The following is a 27,615-nucleotide window of genomic DNA, read 5'->3' as shown; positions in this document are numbered from 1 at the left end:
CAACTGAACAATGAAGAAGTACCTAAGAAACATATTTCATACAACTGTCGTTTATGGTAGGTACATTAAATTTAAAGGTAAAAATCGTATGGATTTTTTGCCACATTATTTCGTTTTCTTTTTATCTCGTTGTCTGTTTTGTATTTTTCACTGTAAGGTGAAAATATTCATAAAACATCCACAAGGTTGAAGTCCAAAATTACACAAAAGAACACATGGTATTACCGCATGACCGCCCTCTGCGTGCCAGCTCGTCAAAAAGGCTACCCCCATAGGGCAAATTACTTAGCTGAAGTTCTCTTGATCTGAAAACCTCTTTCTCACGTACATAAATACACAAATAACTAAGTATTTTCTGCCTGCAAATAACAACAACAATGCAAAACAAACAATGTTTATTTGTCACGCGCAAACACTGGTTCTTCGCCCATTGTCTCTGATGTCTTTTTCTATTTCTGTAAAATGTGTAGGAAAAATATCTAGAAAAGAAAGGCAAGTTTATAAATTACAGGGATGGGAAATGGGTGTCCAAAATGATTACCGAAGCTCAACTTTTTTAACAAACGTTAATCAAATTATTATTTGAATCGTGAAAATATATAAAACACTATACATTATATAAATTCAAACATGTTTCGATGGTTTCTAAAAAATCAAACTAAAATACTACACACACAGTATATACTATACACGCAAATAAAATATATTATTTTCACAATATTTATTTTATATAAATTTATAGGTTTATAAAAACCTATTTAAAAAATAAACCCCGCGAAATATTAAATGGTAGTATTGCCTATGTATTTGGTATAAATTATTGTTAACAATATTAATTGGTAAGTAAAAATGTAAAATATTTTTTTTTTCATGTTAAATCTCTTTATTTATACTATAGTTAAATAATAAGAATAATATGAAACATTTTTTCTGCTTAAAAAATAAATAAACTATCTATATTAGCTTTTTATGATATGCCAATTTATATTATAATTCAAAAATTTGACAACATATCATATAATTATATTTTTGTTCTATTTTAAATTAACTTTCTTATTTCATGTGCATACCAAGTATTATAAATTCTTTAGTGACTATAATTGCGGCATAGGGATAGTTCAACGCATTTCGAACCAACCGGATTTTGCGGAATTTAAAATTATAGACGCATAATACTGGAAGAGTATGGAATTGCCGAATTAATTACACGACAAATTTCTCGTGTTCGTTATATTTTATAACTACGTCATGAATGTAAATTAACGATTTGGAAATTTAGCTACCCCAGTGTTTACTAGCATAAATAATGAACGACATCGGTGCAAATTCACATTGTGTGTGTGTGTGCGTTTATGTACATTTTTTAAATCTCTCTTACTCTGTTTTCTCTCTATCTCTCTTCTCTTTTCTCTCTATATCCTCCGACTTGGTAAACACGACAATAATAATATTATTATAAGTCTCACAGAGACAATATCGCCGTAGGCCTCTGCTGTTTTCTAGCAGTTACCATAAAAAATTCAAAGATCAAAATACTGTATGTAAATACCATTAATCTACACAAAAAACGACATTATTTTCATCTCGGTCACTATATAGTAGATAGCACATTTGCATCAACGACATTATAATAATCAGCTTTTAAGTTACAGCAGAAAACTCTACAGCAACGCGTCGTCATTGGGAAAATACGAAAATGTCTGTAACACATCAGCCAGTGGATAAATAAATTAACCTCATTCATAACTCCGCAACATCCCTAGCATTTAACACGAAGTCAAATGTGTGCTTTATTTTATGCGAATGTAGGGTACAAAACTAATTATATCCGAATTGTCCTCGATTTTACAAATTACCGAAATAGTTATTCCGTGTTCCTGTTTTAACCTTTTTAAGTATCCATATGAGCGCATCATGATTCGGAAAAAACTTTAAAAATCAGTACTCTACTACTGCACTTTATACGTCCATAGTTGGGGATAATACTAGCACAGAATTACATGTACCGAGCTTATCTCATGCCATTGTTATACAATTATACATGATGTAAAAATTGAGACATAGTTATTTACAATTAAAATTTATTATTAAGACTTAGAATTCTAGTTGTAAAATAATTTTATGAAGATAAATCCGTATTGAGTTATCTAGGTATCTACTGTTTAGATACCTAACGAAAAATATTATTTTCTTGCAGTTATATTGATAGAGTTGGAAACAAAAAATACATAGATACTAAGGACAGCTCTTAGCCTGCCAAAATGTTGTGTAGTACCTACAGTCCTACATACTATGTTATATTATGCATCTATTTTATGGATTCAACTAATTTTACATAAACATGCATTTTTATTTTGTTAGTGTATTTCTAATATAAAATCTCTAAAGAGATAAGTAATATAAAGTATGATTGATTATTATTTATCACTAAAAACGGTAATGCGTATATGCATAATATTTTCGTATATATTGAAAAGGAACACGGTCGTTTTTGAGAATATTCTACAATGTCTAGAACCAATCAGCAAAATATTGAATTATGAATCAAAAACACACTTACATTTCTACATAAAATTCTGCCGAGTCACGCCATAATTTCTTAGTATCACAACACGACGTTTAACGTTTAACCATTTGAATCCAACAGCATCAAACTACATAACCAAAAATAGGGAATTACTTAAGAATTTTGTATTTATAATAATTGTACACGTTCATGCATGTTATAATTATTTTTTAAAACTTTAAACATTTATTTAGTGAACACGATTCATTGAATATTTTTTTTTTGTTAAACAAAAATCATTCTATTTGATCAAAATGCATATAAAGTCTGAATAAAACAGACGCTAATGACTGTATTTTCCGACTGATAATAAATTGAATATGTATACAATTATATTTTCATTCTTTTCATTGTTTAAAATGTCTCTTTTTCACGGTCCATTTAGTTTTAATAATCAATATCTTCTTTTATGATTATACTAAGGAGTATTAGAAGTTTTATTTGTTATTTTTAAACAATAACCCTTTGTATTAGAATGGTCTATACTCTGTATTTAATGAGCTTATTGAATGATGAATGGCTTTAAACATAATTTTCATTCTATAAATATGTAATATTTGTAAAACAAAATGAGTTAGTTTGTATATATTTAAAAAAAAAATATAAATTTAAAAATAATAACTAAATTATTAAAATTATATTTTTACACAATAACTTTTATAATTATTTTGATGGATTATAATGAAAATCAACTGATCATTACAATTCAGTTTTCATAAGTATTTTATATTTTTACAAAAATTAGGACCGAGTTAAACCTTCCATTCTTGGTGTTATGGACTCAAGTGTCCAATCAACTAAGTTTAAATGTGTTTTTGATCAAACCATCAACCAACACTTATTTTTTATCACTTATTTTAAATATTTTGGTATTTAAATTTCAGTAAGCATATGACAGTTTTTTTTTTTTCTGTGTGTATATACTATAGTATTAAACGAAAGTTTAAAAACCATCTCATTTGCTGAATCGTTACATACACAACTTAACTGAGTGCTAATAAGCGTTAAACTTGAAGCGGCTTTGTCAAAATAAAATCTCGTGGAAAACACACGAGCACGGAAATGAAAGTAGCGCTTACACTTTGCGAATTAATTTAAACATCTTAACAAGTTTACTTAGACGGACTCCAGAAAACAGCACAGCCAATGTGGCATTTTATGTGATTAAATGCAATGTATTACCCCAGCTGGGAACGAGGAATGGATTATAACGTATGAATACTTCCAGCATAATATACGAGAGATACTTATTGTCTGCAGTAATGGACAAAAAGATTTTCAAAAACCATTAACCAGTCAGTATTAATAGTTGTAGTCAGTGGACCAAATACCACAATACCTGATAGGTAACTTTTAAAAGAGCACTATTGTATCTACTGTTTTTGATATTGTTGTTAAATTCACAAACAGTAAACTGATGAATAAAGTTTATGTCCACCGTAAAGTTTTGTGAAACGAAATCAATTAAAAGCAGCCCAGCCGTTGGGATAGATCCTTCTAGGATATGAACCACATAAGTAAGTTTATATTATGTATATGCATATACCGGAATTAATGAACTCATATTAAGTTATATCGATAACACTTAAAGGTTAGGAATAATTCAGCACTAAGTGCTATCAGAAGTGGCTTTCTAAACACAGATAGGTACCATAAGATTTATCGCCGATAACTAAATCTTTAATGGGTTTGATTACACCAAATTATTTCACCTTTAATGACATGACTTTTCCATTAGAAATATCTTAAAAATTACTTAGAGACACCTATAAAAACTTAATATCGACAAAATTATAATATACTAGAAAATGTATATATGTATACATACGCTTAATATCATAATATTTATTCGAACATAGTTTTTTGGATTTTATAATAATTACCTATGAAGCTTAAATCTAAAACTACATTTTTAGCGTAGAATTATTTTGTATAATAGTACGTGTGTACCCTATTTATTCTACGCAACGATGGTTAATGACCATCCGCTGCTATACCACACGACAACAAGATATACCATACTACACATCCGTTACGAACCACGTCCAAAATTCACTCAATGTCACAACTCCCAATACCATGGTTGCACAGGAATGACATCGATATATTTTCCTATTCGTATTATATTCTATACTGCAGCGCAGCTAATGGTGGGTAGTATGTGAGACCATATCATTTTCGAGTCCATCGATTATTATTCCACCTACGTACAACGTGTATGATAATATTTAATCCAAAGTGTCTAAAAAGTTTGCTCTATCTAGACTCATGTATTATGTAAATTATACTAATCTATGCGACGATCCGCTGAACGATTAAAAATTAACTTAAAAGACATACTGATATTATGCTGTTAACTATGCAGGAAAGTTATTATATGCAAATTATTATATAATATTTACTAGTTGCTATAATATGCTATAATATTATGTGTCAGGGTTAAGTTAGACATGTATATTAGAGTTTTAACATTTTCTAGATACGCCATTTAGGTATTTATCTCATTCAGGAATATAATGTTATCATCCAAATACCTACATAAACTATTATGAATATAAGTACCAACATTTTGACAGATTTACAGGTGGCTAATACACAAATAGTTAATATAATTCTTTCTCGTTTGAAATTGTTTTCTTACAAATTAAAAGTTAGATAATTAGTTTTATAAATGCATATCTATATTTTAATTCCAACAAAACATGATACAAAATAGGAGTTTTAAATTTAATAATTTATGTATATTTTTTTAAATACGATATAATATTAATTAATAATTTTTACGCAGGCGACGATTATTAAGCTATACCTGTATTTATATAACTAATCATTATAAAAGGTTCTAGTTATCAAATCAATTGTTCATATTATGAAATAAACGTGTGAAAATAAACGGATGATGGCTCAACAATTCTTTTTAAATGTACCTATATACAATCTTTAGGTAAATAATGTATTCAAAATTAAATAGTCATAATAATTGAAAATAAAAGAATACCCACCTAATTTTAATATATTTCTCCATTACCTAGTGACTTATATAAATTACTTTAGTGGTTGTCGTATAATATAAAAAAAATATTTTTTTTTCTTTTTTGTAATTTATCTATAAACAAATATACATTAATTATGTTTTAGACATTTTTTTCTTATTCATTCCATAATAGACTAAGTTTCATAACTTTTACTCATGTGTAAATTAATTCGGTCTATCGTTTCCGGAATCACTAGTCGCTAAAACTTTATCACAAAACTTGAACAAGAAACCCACCCTTCATATTATTTGTCCACAAACCAAAGGACACCAACTTTAATTAAACTAAAAAAATTGACATTTCCAGGTCTATTTTAACACTGTGTTTATTTATCTTCCATTGTGCACATTTCCATTTATTTAGTTGTTTGCTAGCACAGAAAACCAAACAGTAAAATAAAATAAAAAATCACGTTTGATGATAAAAAACGAATGGGTTTAATGCAGTAAGAATGAAATAAAAAAAATCATTTCCTTGTATTTACAGGTAATAAAAGTTTTGGCCAGCCAACCATTGTTAGTGTATAGAAAGTTTAAAAACGTCTTTACTTTATTTGTTCATAAATTTGAAACAAGAGAAAAGATTTTTTTGAAAATCGTCGATCTCGAATCCCTCATTTCTTCTACGGTAGAAGAAGAACTGGTAGAAGTTTTACCAGTATGACAACACCTGTATTGTAGCTATCTGATCCATCTTGATCTTTTGGTATTCAAATTGTATAGTAATATTTGGTTACTAGATTCAGCTCTGCCATTATTTTTTGTTGGGAATAATTTATTAATTTTTAGTTTATTTATTTTCGAGCTCATCAGCGAAAATGACATGCTGAGACGTTTTGCGCTTTGTATGATTAACTGCCAGCGCCGTGGTGCACACATAGTGCTACATAATCCCGTTGCAAAATAATGGTGACGTTGCCTTTGTAGACGTTTTACTAATTCAGTTTTGACATGATATACTTGCTTCTTCAGTCCCGTAGCTACTACCACCGTAAATTCAACCAACCAACCAACATCTTTCACTTACCCAACGCTTTACACGTTAATTAATTAGTTTTGCTGGTTTTTTCTCCACATTTCAAGTTCAAAAAATAAATTTAACAAATATTGTATTGGATTTTTGAACCCGAAAGACTAATGTAAATCATGTGAGTGTGATTCAATTATAAATAAAAAATTCTAATTAAACAATAAAACACGATATTACATCATAATAGGTAAATATTTAAATATTTTCATTCTAACACATATAATATACAAATAATATGTCAAGTTTGATTAGATATTTTAATTAATTTATAATTGCTTTGAAACATTTGATTAGACATGTTAAAAACATTCCATATCTTCTACAAGCGCTCTTATTTATTTTATCCAGATTAAACATTATGTATTTTTTGTCTATAAAAAGAAAACTCAAGGTGTTTAATTTAAAAAACCTAAACTAATTTTCCTCTAATTGATTTTACTAGCAATCGTTTCAATAATGTTTTAACCAAATTCATAAATATATATTATAATATTTAAAATTAAAAATTAAACCATAGCCTACTAGTTATCTACTTAGCCAGAAGAGCGTCATGTTAAATGTAAATGTTCTTACCTCAGGTGTTAAAACAGAGAGACACTTGGATTTTAGATGTTTACATACTTTGAATTGTCTATAGTACGGGCGCGTTACTGTTATCGATACACACGTAAGCGAGTATCAAGGTAGGTCATCAAATTAAATCTGAAAATTAGTTTTTATCGCATTCTAAAACAATCCTGATCGAAACTTATTGGACTCATCGCTTTAGTTTAAATACCAGTGCTATTTTAAGTTACAATATACTAGTGACCTTTTTAGTGGATCTCCCTGTCCTTACACAATAAATTTGTCTTTCGATATAGTTTCAAAACAAAACTAATGTCGTTTTACTGCATCGAATTTCGAGCTCTATTCTGTATGGATAGGGGAGGTAAAATTGAGGTAGTAGTTATGAAATTCTATGTTCAAAATGTGCAGATATACGAAGTCGTACATTGTTTTACGTAGTTACCTACCATTATAATAATCAGTATTCAGTTGACGAAATTTATCACCCAACTAAACTCGTGCATTGTAATGATAGTTATCTTAACTAGAAATTATTAATATTATCAAATAAGATTAGCTTTTCTACGGAGCATAGATTTCGTGTATGCTACTAAAAACTAATGGATTGAATGTTTCAAATGTACAATAAATTGCATGTACCTAGTCATCTGTCAGATTGAAACAAGAAATATTATCCTGCATAAAATAATATGAAACAATTTATTTACACCTCCATAAACTAAAATCGCAATAGTATAAAATATAACGTTCCTTGAAAATGAAAATTTTTATTTACCAAATTACCAAAATGAAATTAAAGTTATTGAACCATTTTTGACGTGATGGGTTACAAGATATAAAACGCTCTCAAATAGTATAGAAATTAGAAAATGGTAGCTACCTATTTTCAAAAAATAATATGATGGTAAACACCGCCTCGTTATATCAGTGTCAACGAGACGATATTTACTCACACATTAATTTTATAAATAAGTAATAAGATCTAATTATTTTAGAATGACAATTTTCAATGAAAAGCCATGATTTTTTTCTTAAGTCATTTAATTTTCAACCAGCGATTTGAATACCCGTTGCGCGATAAATTTCCCAATAATTTGAAATTTATATATACCTAAATAGACGTCAAGACACCAGCCCGTGCGTTTCTTACGATGACTTGAGTGATGATGGTCAGGTGAGAACGTTGATTTTTAGATTAAGCGACACAACGTTTGTGTAAGATACGTCTCAAACTTATCGATAGCTTTAATTAATATTTAATCATTAATCATTATACTTGTGATTTGTCATCCGTCAGTTCGCACTCTACCTTTTTCGTGTTACCGACAAGGGTATGTTAATACCATCGCATTTTCAAGACTTATCCATAAGTCATAAGCTCATAACTAATACCTATGCTTATTATATTATACCTACAGAAGATTACCGAGTTTAATGTTCATAGTATTTTATACCTAATTATTATAGTTTTTATTTTGGTGAATTTTTTACGTTATGATAAAGTCCCCCAACAATAAAATGCGACATATATACATGATTAATTATTCATATGAACACAGATAACAAAGAAAAGGCCAAGTCCTTTTTTTAAAAGTATCACTATTTTTGAGCCATTATTATAGATATTTTCAAAGTCAAAAGCTCAGAATATTAAAACAAGGTTCCTCATCAGTTAAATGTATCAAAATTATATAGTGGTGATTTTTTTTTTTTTATAATCATTCAAAGTTTTAATTTTAATCAACTCTGATAGAAAATGTAATCTAGTTGGTAGTTTTAGAATTAAAAATGTTCAGTACTTTTTATAACAATCAAATGTAATACATTTGTAATATGAAATTTCTCATAAGTTGATCTTACTGAAATTCTAAAATATTAAAAGTATATTTCACATATTATACTAAAGTTTTTTTTTTTTATTGGCATAAATTAAAAATTTTGAAATATTTAAACGATTTTTTCCATAATTATTTTACGTAGTTTGTCGTAATTCATAAAATATTCGTTGTAATAAAAAAATATTTAATATGATAACTTTTCGCAATTACGAATATTATTAATTTTTAAACAGGATGAAACGTTCAAAATATTAACAATAATTTAAAGGTTTTCATATACCACATTGGTAGGTATTGACTTTAACCTTTTTTGAAACAATAATTATAGAATATTATTATGAGCAAAGTTTCCTGCAAAAAATAGTTTGAAAATCGCCATATCGTATTATATAAAACAAAAAATAGCAATTTTTAGAATTAGTAGAGACTGATACCCTATTTACGCTCATTATCGTTTTTCAAAAATCATAGGTATATCATATATGTGATGTTTTTTTAATGGATTTAAATTTAGTACATCTATTCCATTGAATAGGTATACTCAACGTAGTATTTTACAATACAGCAGAGCGACTTTTCCGAGTTTTTTTCAACTTGACCAATTTTTGTACTTGAGTAAATTGACTATACAAAATTAATTGTGTTTTATCTAAACTATACCTAAAACTTTCGTGTCACTAAACAATTATAACGTTAGTCACATCATTTATATACTTCAATAAGCCACCGTAATCGAAAAAGTTTTTTATCTTATTATTTGTATAATACACGATACACGAATGTCACTGCAGCACGACTGTTTATATTTTAACTGAGAACATTTTAGCATTACGATCTCTGAGAAAATATAATATGATTTTTATTATTTGTTTTTGTTTTATAATTGTTATTTCTATGACTTTCGTTTTATTTTATATTAATTAAAATATCACCCCATGCCATAAAAGGTCAGTAAATTTTGATTTGTTTGAGTTGATTCACTACTACATGCATACACAAGTACGGTAGTATAATAATACGTAGGTTATTTACCAACCTATCTAAATAATGTTGAGGACATTCTATTATATTATGATTATATAATATCTTCTTTAGGCAACAGTAGTATATAAATCAGGTGCACGCTCAATATGCATGTTATGGCTTTGTATACTCTTCGGAGAGACTTACCTATATGTTATCATTTGCTTGTATGTGGGTTTAGATCCGATGTGTTCAACGTTCTAGAACTACAACGGGCTATTGTGATTTTACCATCACAATAGTCAATATAATATGTCAATCGATCGGGATAGTGCATTAGTATAAACCGATATCGTCGAGACGCCGACAGTCAAATAATAATATATGCATCGGCAACATATTAAATTTAGACAAATGAGACCGTATGATATGAAGTATGCTCACACCTTTTTTCCTTAAATAATGAAATTATTAGAATTCTGATTTTTTGAATTTAAAAATGTATCTTATAAGATGACTTAAGACCTTTTTCAAATTCTAGAAAATTTTCTGTTCTACATGTGCTTACGTAAGCAGTGTCTTGTGGCGATATAAACGTCTGTTTTTCAAATAAGAACCTCCCATTTTTTACTGCGAGATTAGTAGATAATTTTTTTTGAAAATTTGTATGTACCAATTCGAAATTCGAACGAATAGTTTCGCAACAATTACTAAAATATTTCTACAAACACTTAGGATAATGGTTCAATTTTTTTACAAAAATATGAAATAGATTTAATATTGGAGCTATTATTTATTATACCCTGCCAATTTAAAAAAAATTATGAACGTCACTGCATTAGTTGAAAACTCTGAACAATCAAAACTATTTACAAATTTAAGTATATTAATTCGATCAACTATTGAGTAAAAGTCATTGAACTATTTACAAAGCAAATGTATTTATAGAATGCCCATAATCGGACTTTTGAATCAGCTATTACTTTAATATCTGTATACAGGCAATATTTATTGGGCATGCATATTCCCATAATTATTTTCAATAATACTACATTCATTAAAATTCTGATCTTCAGATTTTTTAAGTATACCCACCTAAGGACCATATTTTTCAATAATTACATTTTTATACCATTTAAGAAGATTTCTGTGTAATTACAAACTTCCTTTTTTACAAATAAAGGTGGATTCTATTTTTACTGAGAATTTTTAAGCAGATTATTTGTTGTAAGAAAACTAAATTAAAATATTTTCTGAGCTATCAAACTTTTTGTAAAAGGATAATTAATTCCAAATCATGATTTTACATAAAACATAAAACACATATACTATTTAGTTTAGTAATCTAGTATACTTATTATACTATAATTACTATAATTTTGAAATCATCAAAGATTTAATTGTAATTTATTTTTGCAGATGATGTTGAGAGGAGGGGTGGTATTGCCATATACTATTCTTTTTTTTTAATGTGAAATCCTATAAGACTTCTCTCGTTTTAATAATATAAAAAACTATGCTTCTATAGAACAATTATTGTTTGACAGCGTGCCCTATGCATAGCATGATTTTTAGATCAATATCAATGTAGGATATATTTCAACAAACCATTTTGTTTAAAAAATAATAGCATACATTGAAAGCTTTTTAGAACCCCTTTATTATCTTTCTGAAAGCTCTCTAAGTGTGACCTAAATTTGATGCTTTAATTTGGAAATTATATTCCTAAGTCATTTTGATATATATCTTTGGCTTTTTTACACACATTATTCATTGTAGTCATGCATATCAAAACTTTGAAGAGTTCATCAAATGATTTTTTTTATATTTTCTTACTCTGCAGTTACAATTTTATCTAAGCAATAAGTGATTACCTTTTTTAGATAAAATAAAATAATTGTTGATTTCTTAAATTATATGGAGTGTAATAGTCAACATATCTATAGACTACGATTTTCCGACTGCCACTGTTAACACCACCCCAAACATTTATCACTTGAGATATTTTTTCCTTTTGTAAAATCCTCCCCTCTAAATGTGCCACTGATGAAATGATGTAACAAGTAGTAATGCAGTATGTAACAACTAACAATACTTGTATAAATATAGATCTACGGCGTGTATTACACACAGGAGGCATACAGCAACATGGTAAACGATTTATCTCAAACCTTCCAAGCTGTATTTTATAATATACGGGATTATTCGTATATATTTTTTCAAACTTCAAATTCACGTAAAATCGAAATAAATTTTTGTTCTACTAAATGACAAGTATGCTACAAAACAAAATATTAAATGGTATTAGGTAGATGAACAATAAGATGTTATTGCAATATCTCATGACTGCAGTAAAATGTATTATTTTCACATTCATTACTCGTTATATTATGTTTTATTTTATAACATTTTAATGTTTTCAAAAATTATGAAATATAATAATAACATCAGCTGTCACTTTATTCTATTTTTGTTTTTTTATCATATTTTACATTATTAAGCAACGCTTTAACTACATTTTTCATTTTTTTGAAAATATGCATAGGTAGTTTATTTTTAATTTTTAATTAGTCCAAAAGCACATTGTTTACTTTGATGCATAACTTAAATTGTTAACTAATTTTATATCAACATCATATTACAAAGGAAAATCTTTAAATGCATTTTCCTTTCAGACCCATAATTATTATGATACCATAATATAACTATTATTATTAGGTATCCAAACCATTTTTGGTTTACCAAAGCGATGTAACCAAGCTAATGACTGAGCTATAAAAGAGTTTTCGTTCGTTGAAACTTTTTAGTTACTACTGCAGGCTTAATATTTAATAAACACGTATGTATCTAACTCCTAACATAAAACATAAGATCTCCCCGTTTTGACGTTATCTAACAGATTGTTAATCTGCCAAGAAATCTGAAATAAAATAAAATATGTTCAAAGAATATTTTTATACAATTGAAATAATATCTTACTTGCAAAATAATAAAGGGAAATTCCTAATTCCCAAATTCGCCACTGTTATTGACATATTATCTATTAAACATTAGTATGGCCCACCATAAATTATAATAATATTTTATTTTGCAACATGTTTCTTCTGATTTCTTTTTTTGTGATTTTACATAGTGTATCTGTAAATTTAGCTATATGCAGATAACAAGTTTACCAAAAAATTTAATAAAATACGCCCTTGTCTACGTGGGTCTAATAAAAAAAAACCAGATTTATGATATATTTATTATCTCAGGAGATATTGCAAAGGGTAAATTAAATAAATAAAATAAAAATAAATAAATCACTCGCAAGACACCCTATATTCTAAATTTATCAATTCAATGATAATGATTAATTTATTTTTCACATTAACCATTATGTCATGCAAAATATGTCAGTGCATCACAAAAAGTTGTATAATATTCTAATTAACAAATAGTGGATAAAAATGTAAACAATTTTATTTTATTTAAAAATATATATTTATTAGAACATATTATTATTATTCATAACCTACTTGAAGTACTACTTGAAGGCTACTTCAAATATTTGTGTTGAATCATCTATTGTTGTGCATAACTTACAATTCACGATTAATAAAATAGCATTCAATTTGTATAAAATGATCAAATTTTAGAATATTATTATATTTTATATCTATGTACTACACGTATATGTCGCTGTGAAAATTGAATTTCCCAGTAAACAAAAAAGCATTGGGCAGAAATAATGAAACCATCGACGAGAATAATAATTCATGAATCAATTCGATGTGTGCGTATAACGACTGACGGTGGTGACAGGGTGTCGATAAAAATTTTCATAATACAAAAACAATATTGAATCTGATGCGACACACACACACACAAATAAATAAATATATATATATATATATATATATAATATATATATAATATGTGTATGTGTATGTGTCACATATGCATATAAGTCGATACGTATCGGTAGTGATACCTTATTTTTATTTTGCGGTTTGCAATCTTTCCCAGCTAACAAAAGAGATTGAAAACTGTTCGACCGATTGCCTGAAATAGTATCTTTATGAGACTCATACGCCAGAAACATTTGTTTCACTGCGAGCACTTGAAGCGATTTTCAAACAATTTACATAATATTTCTAACGAATTTGCATAGTCAGATTATTTCGCGGTAGAAAATCAAAAACAGAAACGACTCTTTTTTACGAGTTAATTGAAATGAGAAAGAAGATAAAATATGCTTTTTCATTGAGAACTAATCCTTAGTGCGATGTACATATTTCATCGCGATTTACATAGAAAATCCTTTTTCAATATGTGTTAGAAATATTGCCGTATGAGTTACTTCAATCACATATATGTATATATATATATATGCATTAATCCACTCACTATATTATATAATTTATAATGAAATTGAAATTTTATTTATTTATTGTTCACTATTTAAATTGATTAATTTAAAGAGGAAAAAAATAATTCCCTAATTATAATATTATTAGCCTCATATTGTTAAGATATTATGTGAAAATTAAAAGTACTATATTATATTAAAATGTTACGATATACTTTATGCATAATAATAATAAACATAACGTACTAACGTAAACTGGATAAATTATTTAATTAAAACTTATCTTTATATAAAATAAATGCAGTCGACTAAAAAATGAAAAGGTTCTTAAAAACATTGAATGGTGTTAAAAGAACTTTTCCTTTTTTGTGTGTGTTAAAAATAAATTTCACTGAATTCTAAATTTATACAGAATATTACAAAGACAGTAAGACTGAGATTTAATTATTTTAAAAGTAGATCCATTTTTACTAAACGATAAATGGTATTAGTTTAATTATTTTCTATTAGTAGTGCAGCCTAAGATATTTGAATACTCAACTCCGTGTATTATATATGTATATATAATATATATTATATATAGATATAATATATATATTATAATATATAAATGTTCCATTTAAGTTATCATAAGTACACTCTATAATCAAACCAAATTGTACTTATCCAACACCGTCATTTGGAACTAATTTAATTCAAACATTTATACATATATATATTTATATGCGTGCAATATAAACACATTAGTGACAAAACAAACATAAAATAAATCGTTAAAAATATGAGTTAGTTTTAACATTGAAATTAATAACATAAATGTGTATCACCAAGTACTTACGTCCTACCTACACAAATGAGGTAACACCGAAATGAAGCAATTTTAACAGTTAAGGTCAAAAAAATTTATTTTTAAACAACAATAAATCATTATGAGTGCAATAATAAAATTTACGAAATTATGACACTTCTGGTAAATATAATCAACTAAATGTCATTTTTCACATATTTCTAAATTTTACATCATACATTTACGATTAACACGTAAAGATATTCAATTTGAAATAAAATACCAATGAAATAAAAATGAAGCAAGTTAAATATTATAGTCCAGTAATGAATAAAAAATGATAAATATAACTATATATTAACTAGCTAAAAATTTAATATACAACCAATAACCTTTGTAGAAAATCTTATGAGTTATGAGGTAAAATAATAGATAGTCTATAACAATCTAAATTTATATTTTGAAAATCGTTCAAATATTTCCTTTGTATGTACACGACTACGCCCATTAAGTCCAGTCTACGTTCTTCGTCTGTTCGTCATATTCCATAGCATCATATAAATTATATTTAATGTATACTTAATGGTAATAATAATAAGATGTATTTCATTATTGATTTCAACAATTGGCTGACTACTACTAAGAAAATAACTAAGCTATGTGGTAAATACTATATTGTTTACCATGTTGTCTGGTCAGATCACGTTATAATTCCTATAAAAACAATTATCATTTTACCAAAACTAACTTTTTACTGGTACGAGTAAAATAATTTTAATACATTTTTTAACAAACTATTCAATAATTTTTGCTTAAGTAAAACTTTTCATTATCATAATATATCACAATACCATGTGTATTCTTATAGATGATATACTGTTATTTGCTACTAAACAAATGTTTCCCCTAAATTAAATAACAATAATGTTATTCACAATAAACAAAATATTCTCGTGTTTTAGTTTTTGTGTACCCATGCAGACAAATTATGATAATATCTTTAAAAAAATAATAGTAATACATTTACTTGCGAACTACAATGAGCAAGACAGATCATTGTAATGGTTTTAAAAAAGTATGCGTTCATATGAAATATTTTATATTTATAATACTAGACAGACTAGACACAATAGTAGACATATTATAATGGGCACCCATAGATAAAATTTTGAGGAGGGTCAAAATAAAAAAAATCTCAAATGTAAGATAGTAAAGATTTAATGTTATTTTCACATAATTAATGTAAATATGCATGTTATATTTGTATTGTCATATATATAGGTAAAGTTGATTAAAAAACATTGAAAGTATAGAAAGTATAGATAAAAATAGAAAATCAAACAATCTAATCTAATATATTATTCCGTATCAGTAAATAAGAACTGCAAATTTCTTCGTTTTATTCCATACATATTAATGACATCCTGAATGAAAATATCCTTGCAGTTTATGTCCACTCTTTCACGATGAAGGCTCATCATACACTACCCATTTATATTATTTTTTTGTCCAGGGGGGAGGAAGTTCCCTATCTTTCCCCCCTCCCAATGGGTGCATATTTGAGTAGTTTTTGACCACAAAAATATAATTTGGATAAAATGTTTTTATATACATAAAATATAAATATGGATTAATATTTGAACCTAAATGTATCTTATTTCAAACCAAAACTCGAGGAGCGCAAAACGCAAAAGTTCCACACTATATTTTAGGATCTGTATAACCAAATGGTACGAAATTACAAAACTTTTATCGTCAAGTGCAACGTAAAGCCGGACGGAAGCCATTATTATTATTCTAATATGAGAGAAGAAACAATACTATAAAGTGTACATAGTTAGTGCCAACCAGAATGATTTAAACGTGGAATAGGTACAAACATTTCAATCGAAAACTATAACATAGTTATTTTCAGTACTAGTCGTATTTCACTCATTGTATCATTTATATCAATTATGAATATTATAAGTATCAACACCACGATAAATTCAAAAACATATTGTATATATTATTATTTACATTATTATATGTACGCGCGCGTGTGTGTACGTTTTTATATTCATTCCCATCGTTTCATTCAATTTTGATTTGAATACGTCCAGTTCCAGTTCCCGCGGAATTGTATACACTAGAATATATAGTAACATGGTAATGTTTTATTCTGATGGTGCATTAACAATAATTATTGTACACTGTTTATATATTGATATATTGTTATAATATTGTATGTTATTGTTCACAGGATACGGAAACATCACACCGAAGACCGCTATAGGTAAAATGGTTACAATGGTTTACGCGTTGATTGGCATCCCATTGATGTTAGTGTACTTATCAAGCATTGGTGGTCTGTTGGCATGGTGTGCCCGAGGAATATTTACCAGGTAATTAATACAACTATGTATTCAATGTATAATAATGAAGTTCTGATTAATTGCAAATACTAATGAAAATCATTTAAATATATAGATTCAAATAAATCGTGTCCATTTTAATAAGTTGGAGAGCAATTTGAGCAAATAATCGTTTTCGTATTATTATTTAGATAATAGCTTATCCCACAATATGTTTCCCGTGACAAATTGAATGACAGTGTGTTACCTCTTCTTAAACTTCGTTAAATATAAGCTATTAAATATTTTTCTATTTTAACACGGTAAAGGTATCTCCTCATAATTATATATGCATACTCGTTTGTACATAAGACATCGCACATCCTCGGGTCTTGGATAAGCATTTATTGTATTTAGACTAAACTGAGAATTGATATCTCACACATCAATCATTATTAAAGAAACAAAAGCTGCAGTTGACGGAAAAAAAAATTTACATTTTTTCCATTTCCCAATAGTTCCAAGAAGTAGTATAGAAGTTACTTGAAAACGTGATTCTTTTTCGGTTGTCACTTTTATCCATCGTCTCGTATATATATCGACAAATGGTTTTAATTTTTTCCCCTACCCAATACACTTTTAGAGCACTTGTTTATATGGCATTCACGTGTCATTTTTCCTATATTTTCACATCAATATTCAATAATTTATATGTAATACGAGTACACTAATACGAATACATAGGTACGAAAGTTCAATGTTTTTGAAGAGTGGTTTATGAAAAATATTTGATTTGAACGCATACGAAAATACGAGTCGTATAACAACTTTGCATTAACTTATGATGGTTCAGCTGTAATTTTCATAAAATATGTGCATTTTATTTATTTGCGTTGGTAAAAAAGTTCAAAACGAAACAAACTTATATTTTAAATATAGTATAGATTTTTACACAGATGTCTGTATAATATTACGAAAGTACGTAGTACTGATTAAATTTAAAAATAAATGGATAGTTATACCCGTGTAAAGTAGCTAAGGCGTTCTTATATTTATATAAGAAAACTATAATAAATTGTAGGTATGTGTCGATAGATAATAATATAACTTGCAAACACAAATATACATTTAACTTACCAAATAGATCAAATTTAGTTTACTGTCACAATTTTATTTTTTGAACGATAATACAATAGAGTGTTTTAATGATCGTGTATTGCGTGATAAACATCCATTGCTTAAAAATGAAATGTATAAGTAGAATAATCCTAAGCCACTCGACAAGCTTAGGAAAAAAAACATATTATCTTGTAAAAATGTATAATAGCTACACAATAACACGTGACTCTATATAAGGATTATAATAATTTACCCGATTAAAAGCTCGATCTTTGTTTAGAATACGCGGAATAACGGCAATATTATTAACGCACAAAAGCTCGGTACTCCCGAGAATAATACTAATAATTATTATTAATATCATTATTATTATCGTGGTCAGAGAGTATTTCCCGATGAAATGTGATTGTTGTCGAGAGATAATTGCGCATTGTTGGTGAAATCTGTAAGTCTCGGAATAACTGCGAACAGCAACCGAACCGGGTACAATCGACCAAAGGCGATTTATTTAACACTCTTGAGCCTTGTTACGGAGCCTGATCGCGTTCGTCGATTTCGAGATGTGGCTGCCCTGCTCGCGTTTCGTACTTAATGAAGACATAATATTTTCACGGGTCAATTGATAAGAGTGTACCTACAAAAAATTTTTTGTGTGGGAATATTAAACAGCACTTATACTTTATAGAATAGGTGAAAAATGTTTACCACGTGTATGCCCATCTCGTGATTTCTCCAGAGGACGCCGCTACACGTAAGCGAGTTATGCGCACTTTTAAATTATTTAGCTTTTTATATTTTATATACTTACGAAAAATTCACTAAAAAATTGAATCGTCGTAAAACTCCCCCCCCCCTCAACAATTGAACATGATTGATAATGTTCTTATACGGTTATTAAGTTTCATAATAGGTCGTGATTCACTCTAATTTTTAACCAACTAACTAAGCTTAACTTGAATTGTTGACCGTAAATTGCGAAATATACGGAAATAACGAATGATTATATTACGTCTTGTTTCACTTGTCTTCGCCTTCTGTTTTATAAAAACAACGAATTTTGTAGATAATAAGATTCAGCGATACCCGATTGAGGATGATCCATTTTTTTATTCTTTTATCCAGTTATACTTCTTAGATCCTACAATTTAGTAAATACCCCAAGCTTGAATTGTATAAATATCCCTCCTTTTATCACCATATGTTAAATTTAACTTCAGCCAATAATCTTTGTTGTTGCGGCTTAATTTTAAATAAAAAAAAAAAAAAAAATTTAGTAAATACTAATTGAGAATATTATAGAAAAACGAAATAGGTTTAAAAGATTTCGCTCTGGACTTCGACTACAACTCTTCTTAATAATTACATTTAGACAGTTTGAGAAAGACCATTCCCAAGCTGATATTTTATTTTATAATTCGAGAATTCCATCGAATAACCATCATATCGTGCAATAATTAAAATGTTGATGCTGATTATCGTATTTTATGTTTCGGATTATTTATGGGAAATAGTAAACAACAAATTGGTTCACGGAATCACTCCAAATATATGCTATTGAATAATAATGTTTTATTAATTAGACATTTGGCTCCATATAATATGGATACCACGAAATGTCATGATTGTTATAAATACTTACGCATAGTTTCGATAATAAAGTAAAATATTTTGAAGGGAAACCAATCCACGATTTCTAACTAGGACTAGATTTTTATAGTATATTTGTAACATTATCGAAGTGTTAAGTCTCTGTTTTCCCATATAAATAATTTAATATTTGTAATAAATTAAAATATATACAAAAGTTTTCCTAACCTTAAAATAAGCACTCCATTTTAAATTATTTGCTGGTAATTTTTAATTTACTGATATAAAACTATTAGTACTATTATGGTCTATATGAAATTTAGCGTCTGCGGATATTTTCGTCGTTTTAAGGACAATTATCTGTAAACTTGTGATTCGTTGTCTATTTCGCATATTTTCGTATTTATTTTAATACGTTTGTCGTATCCACATAATATTTCTATTTATACAAAATTGCAATAGGTAACACTCAAAATTCAACACGATAATATTATAATAATATGATCGAAATTCGTCTCTGTTGCAGGTCACTGTGTTGTTGTCTGTGCTCCAAGTGTGGGTATTGTTGTTATGACGAGAAACTGATGGAAGAAAAAGAACGGCGGATGAAGTTAAAACGCGAACGGAAGGAGTACGGCATGCAAATGAAAACGTTCTCCGGCCACGCACTCGAACCGTACTACGTGCGGCCGGGCGACGCGGACGATGGCGTGTTCCTGAGGGTGTCAGACCGAGCGGCGGCGGCGGCCAGTGCCGCCGCAGTGTCCGATTCAGCATCGATGGCCGCCGCGGAGCTGGCCGCGGCCGCGGCGGACAGCGCCAGTTTCGTGCCGCTGCTATTAGTTGGATTCGCGTTCATGTCAGCGTACATCGGCTGCGGTGCGGCCGTTCTGCACCAGCTTGACGCCGGCGACAAGTCGTACCTGAACTGCGTGTTCTTCTGCTTCATGTTGCTCAGCACTATCGGTTACGGCAACTCGAGGTCGATGGACGTGACGCTCACTGGTACGACCACCGTATGGTTCTGTTCCGTGTACATACTTTCCGGCATGGCACTGACGGCCATGTGCTTCAACATCGTACACCACGGCGTGTCCACCAAACTCAAGACGCTGTACCGGCCCGCGACAGCACAGACAAGTGACGGGGGTGGTGTCTGCTGCAGTAGTGGCGTCAACTCGGCGCAGCAACAGCAACGCGAAGACTGCGGCGTCGGCGGTTGCGGAGGCAGTATAAGCGATCTGACGTTGTCTTCTACGCGTGGCACCGGCTCTAATACCACCGCCACTGTTGCCGCAAAGTCCTGACACGCGAAACGAGGCCGCGGTGGCCGTCGCGGGACATCGACAGACTGTGGTTTCGATGACGGCGGCGGTGGGGACGACGACGACGATCGCAGCCATCGCAATTGTCGTGCAGTGGCGGCCGAATGTGACGGGCCCGCGGCCATGATGGCCAACTACATAGGTCACAACGGATACCCGCAACCCGAGATCGTGGCCATTGCCACCGGGGGGAAACCCAACGTCGCGGTCAGTCCGGCCACGTTGGCCGCTGACTGTTTCGATATCAAGTTCGGTAGCGTCCTGCAGGAGTCGCCGCCGCCACCGTCCATATCTGTAGTCGACTTGACCAACTTGGACACGATCGCAGAGGCAGACGATTCTGTTGAAGTGTGAACGCGTGTGGATCTTGCTACCATTTTTCAATGAAAAAAATTTGATAAATTCTCCGGTACATCCGTTGCGACAAAACATATTATTATTTTACTATTAAAATTATTATTATTATTATTATTATCATCATTACATCATTTCTATCGCTGCATATAACAAGTAACAATGTACTTACCATGTTATCAATTTTCAACGTCGAATAACCAAGAGAAAAAAAATGTAGGCAACTATAGTAACTACCATCTACTCATATGTGTAATCTGGGGTAAATTATTGGAGGGAAGGGGACATTCTGTGCAGGTAAAACTAAAATTCTATAAGGTAAAACGACACTATTTCCCACTCATTTAAATATCTGAGACGCAGTCCCCGCTTGTCCTCCACAGATTCCGTATAGGTATGCTCTTATGCTGTAGGCCACAGTGTAGTGCAAGGAAAATAAAAATTGTTTACGTTTATTATTAATTTATGTGACAAGACCATAAAAATTATGTCAATATATATAAAACTTCTAACATTTTAGTTTTACTTTTAATCAACCCGATGATAATGTTTAGACCAGAATAACAGACAGCAGGCGACAGATTATTATACTACTATTATACTACTATTATTATACTACTTCACCCTCTAATTGAGGATGCCTTATGCCCAACACGTTTAATGTTGAACAATGTAAACAATTTCTGTTCCGATATCAATATATTATCATATAACATTAGTTAGCCTAATAATTTTCAATATTTAAGCAATAGTTCTATATAAATATTTAAATAAACTCGTTATAAGTGATTGTTTTTATAACGGATAGAAGTGAATAATTATTAGTTACGTTTTTTATTGACAATCTAAAAAGAACCAGTTATTTTTTACAATGGTTCTACACAAACAATAACTGATTAAATGATTTTATGAATCAATATTAATCACAACCAGTTCATCTCGTATTCGTTTTTAAAAACTCTTTTTTAATATCGGTAACATTAATGTAGGTACACTGAAATATTTTAATTCCTGTTTTAAATGTAATAAAAGTAAATCTAAAAAGGACCTTGGCAAAAACAGAATCATATATTACAGTACTTTTTGTAAATAAAACGGAACTTGTACCAAATAAATTAGGTAATCCACTCAAATTACCAAACTGTATTTGTAGTATGTACCTATACCTAGCCACCTAGGTATTCGATACCGCAATAGTAACTGGCAATAAATTATAGACTTGTTATTTCGTTTAATATATAAGGTATATGTTGTGTTGAATTTATATTTTTAATTGTACGAGTGTTAGAAATTAATTTTACTTGTAATTGTGACACTAATTTCCCACCCAGAAAAATATATCTAATTTATATATTTTTATAACGCTCAATATTTTTCTTTTAATTTATTTTAATAAGTGCGTAATGGATTTTTTTTTCATTTCTGAAAATAATATTTGTTTAGACAGACCCACATGACTTAAAGAAAAATCCTTAATAAATTAAGCATTACATTCTTAAAAGTGTATATTACCTAAAATTTTAATTTAATTATATTGTTAAGTAATGTATTCAAAATGTTTAGTAATTATTTCACCAGGTTTAATTATTACATACCCATTAAATTTTACAACTTACCAAAATGATTTAATTTAAATGTTTTAAATGTTATATTGTTATAATTATATTGCATTCTCTTGTTTATAAAATACATTACCTACCTTTATGTGTGTATAAACGTATTAAATTATTATTACGTATGAATCCAGAACATATTATATGAATAATAACCGCGTCGAACAATTTTATAAAATTTGTAAATGTTACAAATTTAACTTTTATTTATATCTACTAATTTTTTTTAAATTTTATTTCTTTAAACAAAAATCGAATTATTACCTACGTCAAATTTTGCTCACGTATGTATTTAGTTCCCTTGACCTTTTTAATCATATTTAATTTAATTTTTCATATTAAAATACCTAACTTAAAAGTCAACTGTTGATATTTTTTAGTTTGCTCCTTCGTCAAAAAAGACTAGATAAGTTTAGAACTTAGAAGGAGTTATTTGAGACAGTTTACAAGTTGTATTAAAAATTAAAAGAAAATTAATACAGTTGTTTAAATTTATCAAGTTAGACAAGAACATGTATCTTAATTAATTCTATAAGAATATTTAAATATTCTAATAATATAATGAAGAATATGCAAAATTAAATAAATATGTTCTATAAGTACCTACTTTTCACTTATTTTATTTTTGAGTCTATCAACTTTCTCCAATTTGACACCTTAGATCATACACTTTGATAGTACGTGATTTTAATTTAACACAATCTAGGTAACACCATAAAATCCAATTTTTCAATATTATAAGTATTATTGTAAAATCATGTGTCAAAAATTAAGATTTTTAAAATGCATTAAAATACTTTTACTTAGTGGATAAAACTACATACCAAGATGAAACAAAAAATATCAAAGTCTCCAAACTAATTTAATTTTGTTAAAAACGTGTTTAAGAAATATTTGAAAGTCATTAAGTAACGATTAAGAACAATAAATTATAAGTAAGACGCAAAAAAGATAATATGTTTTTGGCCCAAATTTACCAGTTTGGTGGTATTCTGTTTTACTTTTAAAATTGTTTCATTATTTTACTTCCTAAGTATATGCAATAATTATTATTATCATTTAATCAACTAAGTATGTTACCACTATACGTATATTAATATTGTTTTACCATCGATTTGTCTTTGTAAATTTACTTGTATTTAATGTAAAGTGTTGTAATTAGTACTAAATAATAATTAATATTAATTTTATCTGTTCTACAAAGTGTGATCATTTTATCGATTAATAACTACATTTTTTCGGCAAGACTACGTTGCATTGAATACACACTTAATTTACATAGACTAGAAACCACATAAATACCAACCTCATCCGATACCTACTATAATTGGGTCAGCTTATACTTTAAAGTAATTTTAAACTCAAAAACTATGGCTCTTAACTTCTAAATTTCAAAATCAAAATTGACCGAATGAGAAACATTTCAGATTTAATCTTAAATATATTTTTTCTGATTTATTAAAATTTAGAAATCCATTTAAATTAATTTGATTTTTGTTGAGCTAAATATGGTATTTTACTTAGATCGTATTGAATAATGTATTTAAATAGATATTGTCATTGCAACAATTAACAAAAACTAATAATAACTCAAACTAGAGTTTTTACAAAATGTTTGCTTTTCAACACCAATATAGAAATACAAGATATCTATATTTATGATTTAAACTTTAAATGCCTCTCAATCGAAAAAAATTCAATTCAGATAATGTGTTTAGGTTCCCGTCCCTAGCTTGTAAAAAAACAAAACTCCCGATTCAATTCAACGTAATCCAGCCGAAAAACTCTGAGGCCGAGGCTATACGTAGCGTTTTTCGACGCGTTTCATATGCCAGGTATTTCACAGCGTTTTCCAACGGGTTCATTATTCATTATTTTATATTTCACTGGCTAAAAAACTATAGGCAACTGTGATCCGCCGCATTTTATCCACTCACTCGCGTTTTTCTCTGAATAATTAATAACAACGCTAACTCTTAGTCTTGCATGTTTTCCCAAATCGTGAGAGTTGCAATGGCAACGGGGGCAGAAAATTTTGGATTTATACCCGCAATAAATGCTTAAATATTTTGATTTAGGCGGTGGAATATTATGTCGGCTGATTGGCCCGTATTATATGATGATTGGAGTAAAAAATCTGATGAAGAATATGCACCTATAGAAATTACTTTTAAAAAAATGATCGTACTGTATATTGTTGTAATAATAAACCGTGTCCATATCTAACATATTACTTAATAATATCAATCAGTTATTACATTATTTGTTTTCAACTATGTGCATGTAAATAAATTATTGTACTGTTGAATAATATTATACCGTTTATACGATGTATTAATGGAATTGTAAATAGATATCTTTTTATGATAGTAAAATACAAAAATTGTTTTTGCATTAAATTATAATTTTCAACAATAATAAAATATGTATATCAATATGTGTATTTGTATTACTCCTTGAATTTCGTTCAACTAGCAGTGATTTGAGAAATTATTGGAATATTTTACAACAATAAGAAACCACTAAAGTATATATTTCATTATTATTTTAATTATTTAAAAAAACGATCTTAACGAAATTTTTATATTCAATTTTTTCAATCGAAAATCCGTATATTCAATAAGATAACATATTTTATTTTATTTTTATAGTATCAAAATTGTGTATTGTTAGGGCCAAAAAAGTTCTAATTCAGTATAAAAATAAAATGTATGAGTTTTTCATAAAATGTTTAATATTTTTCCATTTTTTTACGTATTTTCTATAACGTAACGTTTTTATCAATGTAAAATGTTGATGTAAATAGGTTAGTAGGTACCTCATTGCAGCTAATATAAACTCCGCAAATGTACATCTCCCCTCGATGCATTTTATCTGGCTTTTTTTTAGATATACACTACACTCGGAATAAATACAGAATTTGAATGCATATATACATATATACATATATACATTGTGTTTATATGCAGAATACCGAACAATATTATTAACTGTTTTAAACCAAATATGCAATAAGTAAGTAGATACTAATATGTGATCATTATACTTATATTACCTATATTGTAAAACGAAACAAATATCCTTTTGAGAACAAAACAAACCTTAGGTACCAAGAAATTTGTATGAGAACAACCATATACAAAAGATAATTTGATTGTATTAATTACATGTTAATAGGAAATTACCATAACAGATGATTCAAAATAAGTTCAAATACGTATACATTATATTCCTTACAAAATTATGCCACAAATATCTAATACTAAGAACTGAAATACATAAATTGCTTTTAAGTATTAAGTATTTTTAGTAGTGATGTCATAATATTATATGATATATCATGAATATATTATTATAATATAATACACAAATAACACAATTGCTATAAGTAGTACATTATATACATCTTATGAGTTGAATTTTCTACTATTACTACTAATTAATAATAAAATAAAACCGTACCACAGATTTTAAGCACCAACAATTATTATTTAGGTAAGTTACAACTTAAAAAAATAGAAAGTAAAAAGCGGGTAAGTGGATGTCGATTTGCTGTAAAGTAGGTTCCGTCATGGATTGTATTAAATTTAAATTCAACGGTATAATATCATTGTATACGAAAAACAATTCTGATCGGAGACGGGTTGTCAGCGTAGGATATTTTATACGCTATTAATTATTATAATGTTATTATTTCAGAAAAAAAAATATAGGTACCTATAGAATAAATTTTAAATTAATCAAATAAATTTCATTATATATCCGATTCACTCAGTCATTCATAGTGTATACAATTTATTCTAAAGTATTAATATAAGTTATTAACGACATTAATTAATATAATTACAATATAAAGTATATTCTAAAAATTTTAACTACCTACCTACGAATAATGTTTTAGATTCTGAGCGGAGCGATGAATGTATTGATTTTACCATGATGTGTGTTTTTATTTTTATTTTTTTTTTCGTCTGTCATCACGTTTTGGGGCAGTAAAAGTGCTTCGATTTTTGATTTCAAGTAAAAACTTCTTAATACTTTCCTAAATAATCGAGAAAACAAACTAAAAATTAAGGGGAAAACGGGAAATTTTACGCACAATCAGTTTTTGACAAAATCGATTTTGATTTTTGATGTAACTTTAA

The 27,615-nt window shown here is 28.5% G+C and overlaps 1 protein-coding gene across 4 annotated transcripts in view; it reads left to right on the top strand.

Annotated features, from left to right (window-relative positions):
- LOC107163023 (uncharacterized) overlaps positions 1 to 25,895 on the top strand; it is a 319,729-nt gene extending 293,834 nt beyond the window's left edge. For all 4 annotated transcript variants that reach the window (XM_089225839.1, XM_089225837.1, XM_089225838.1 and 1 more), the window contains 2 exons: positions 17,382 to 17,523; positions 20,705 to 25,895. In XM_089225839.1, coding sequence (XP_089081965.1) covers positions 17,382 to 17,523; positions 20,705 to 21,485 — 923 coding nt within the window. In that variant the 3' untranslated portion in view covers positions 21,486 to 25,895. The remainder of the gene's footprint in view (positions 1 to 17,381; positions 17,524 to 20,704) is intronic.
- Positions 25,896 to 27,615: the final 1,720 nt, after the last annotated feature.

Source organism: Diuraphis noxia, unplaced genomic scaffold (assembly GCF_037042655.1).
Source record: "Diuraphis noxia isolate RWA-SAM2 unplaced genomic scaffold, SU_Dnox_SAM2 contig0004, whole genome shotgun sequence".
NCBI lineage: Eukaryota > Metazoa > Arthropoda > Insecta > Hemiptera > Aphididae > Diuraphis > Diuraphis noxia.
This window is presented reverse-complemented; position numbering and strand designations above follow the sequence as displayed.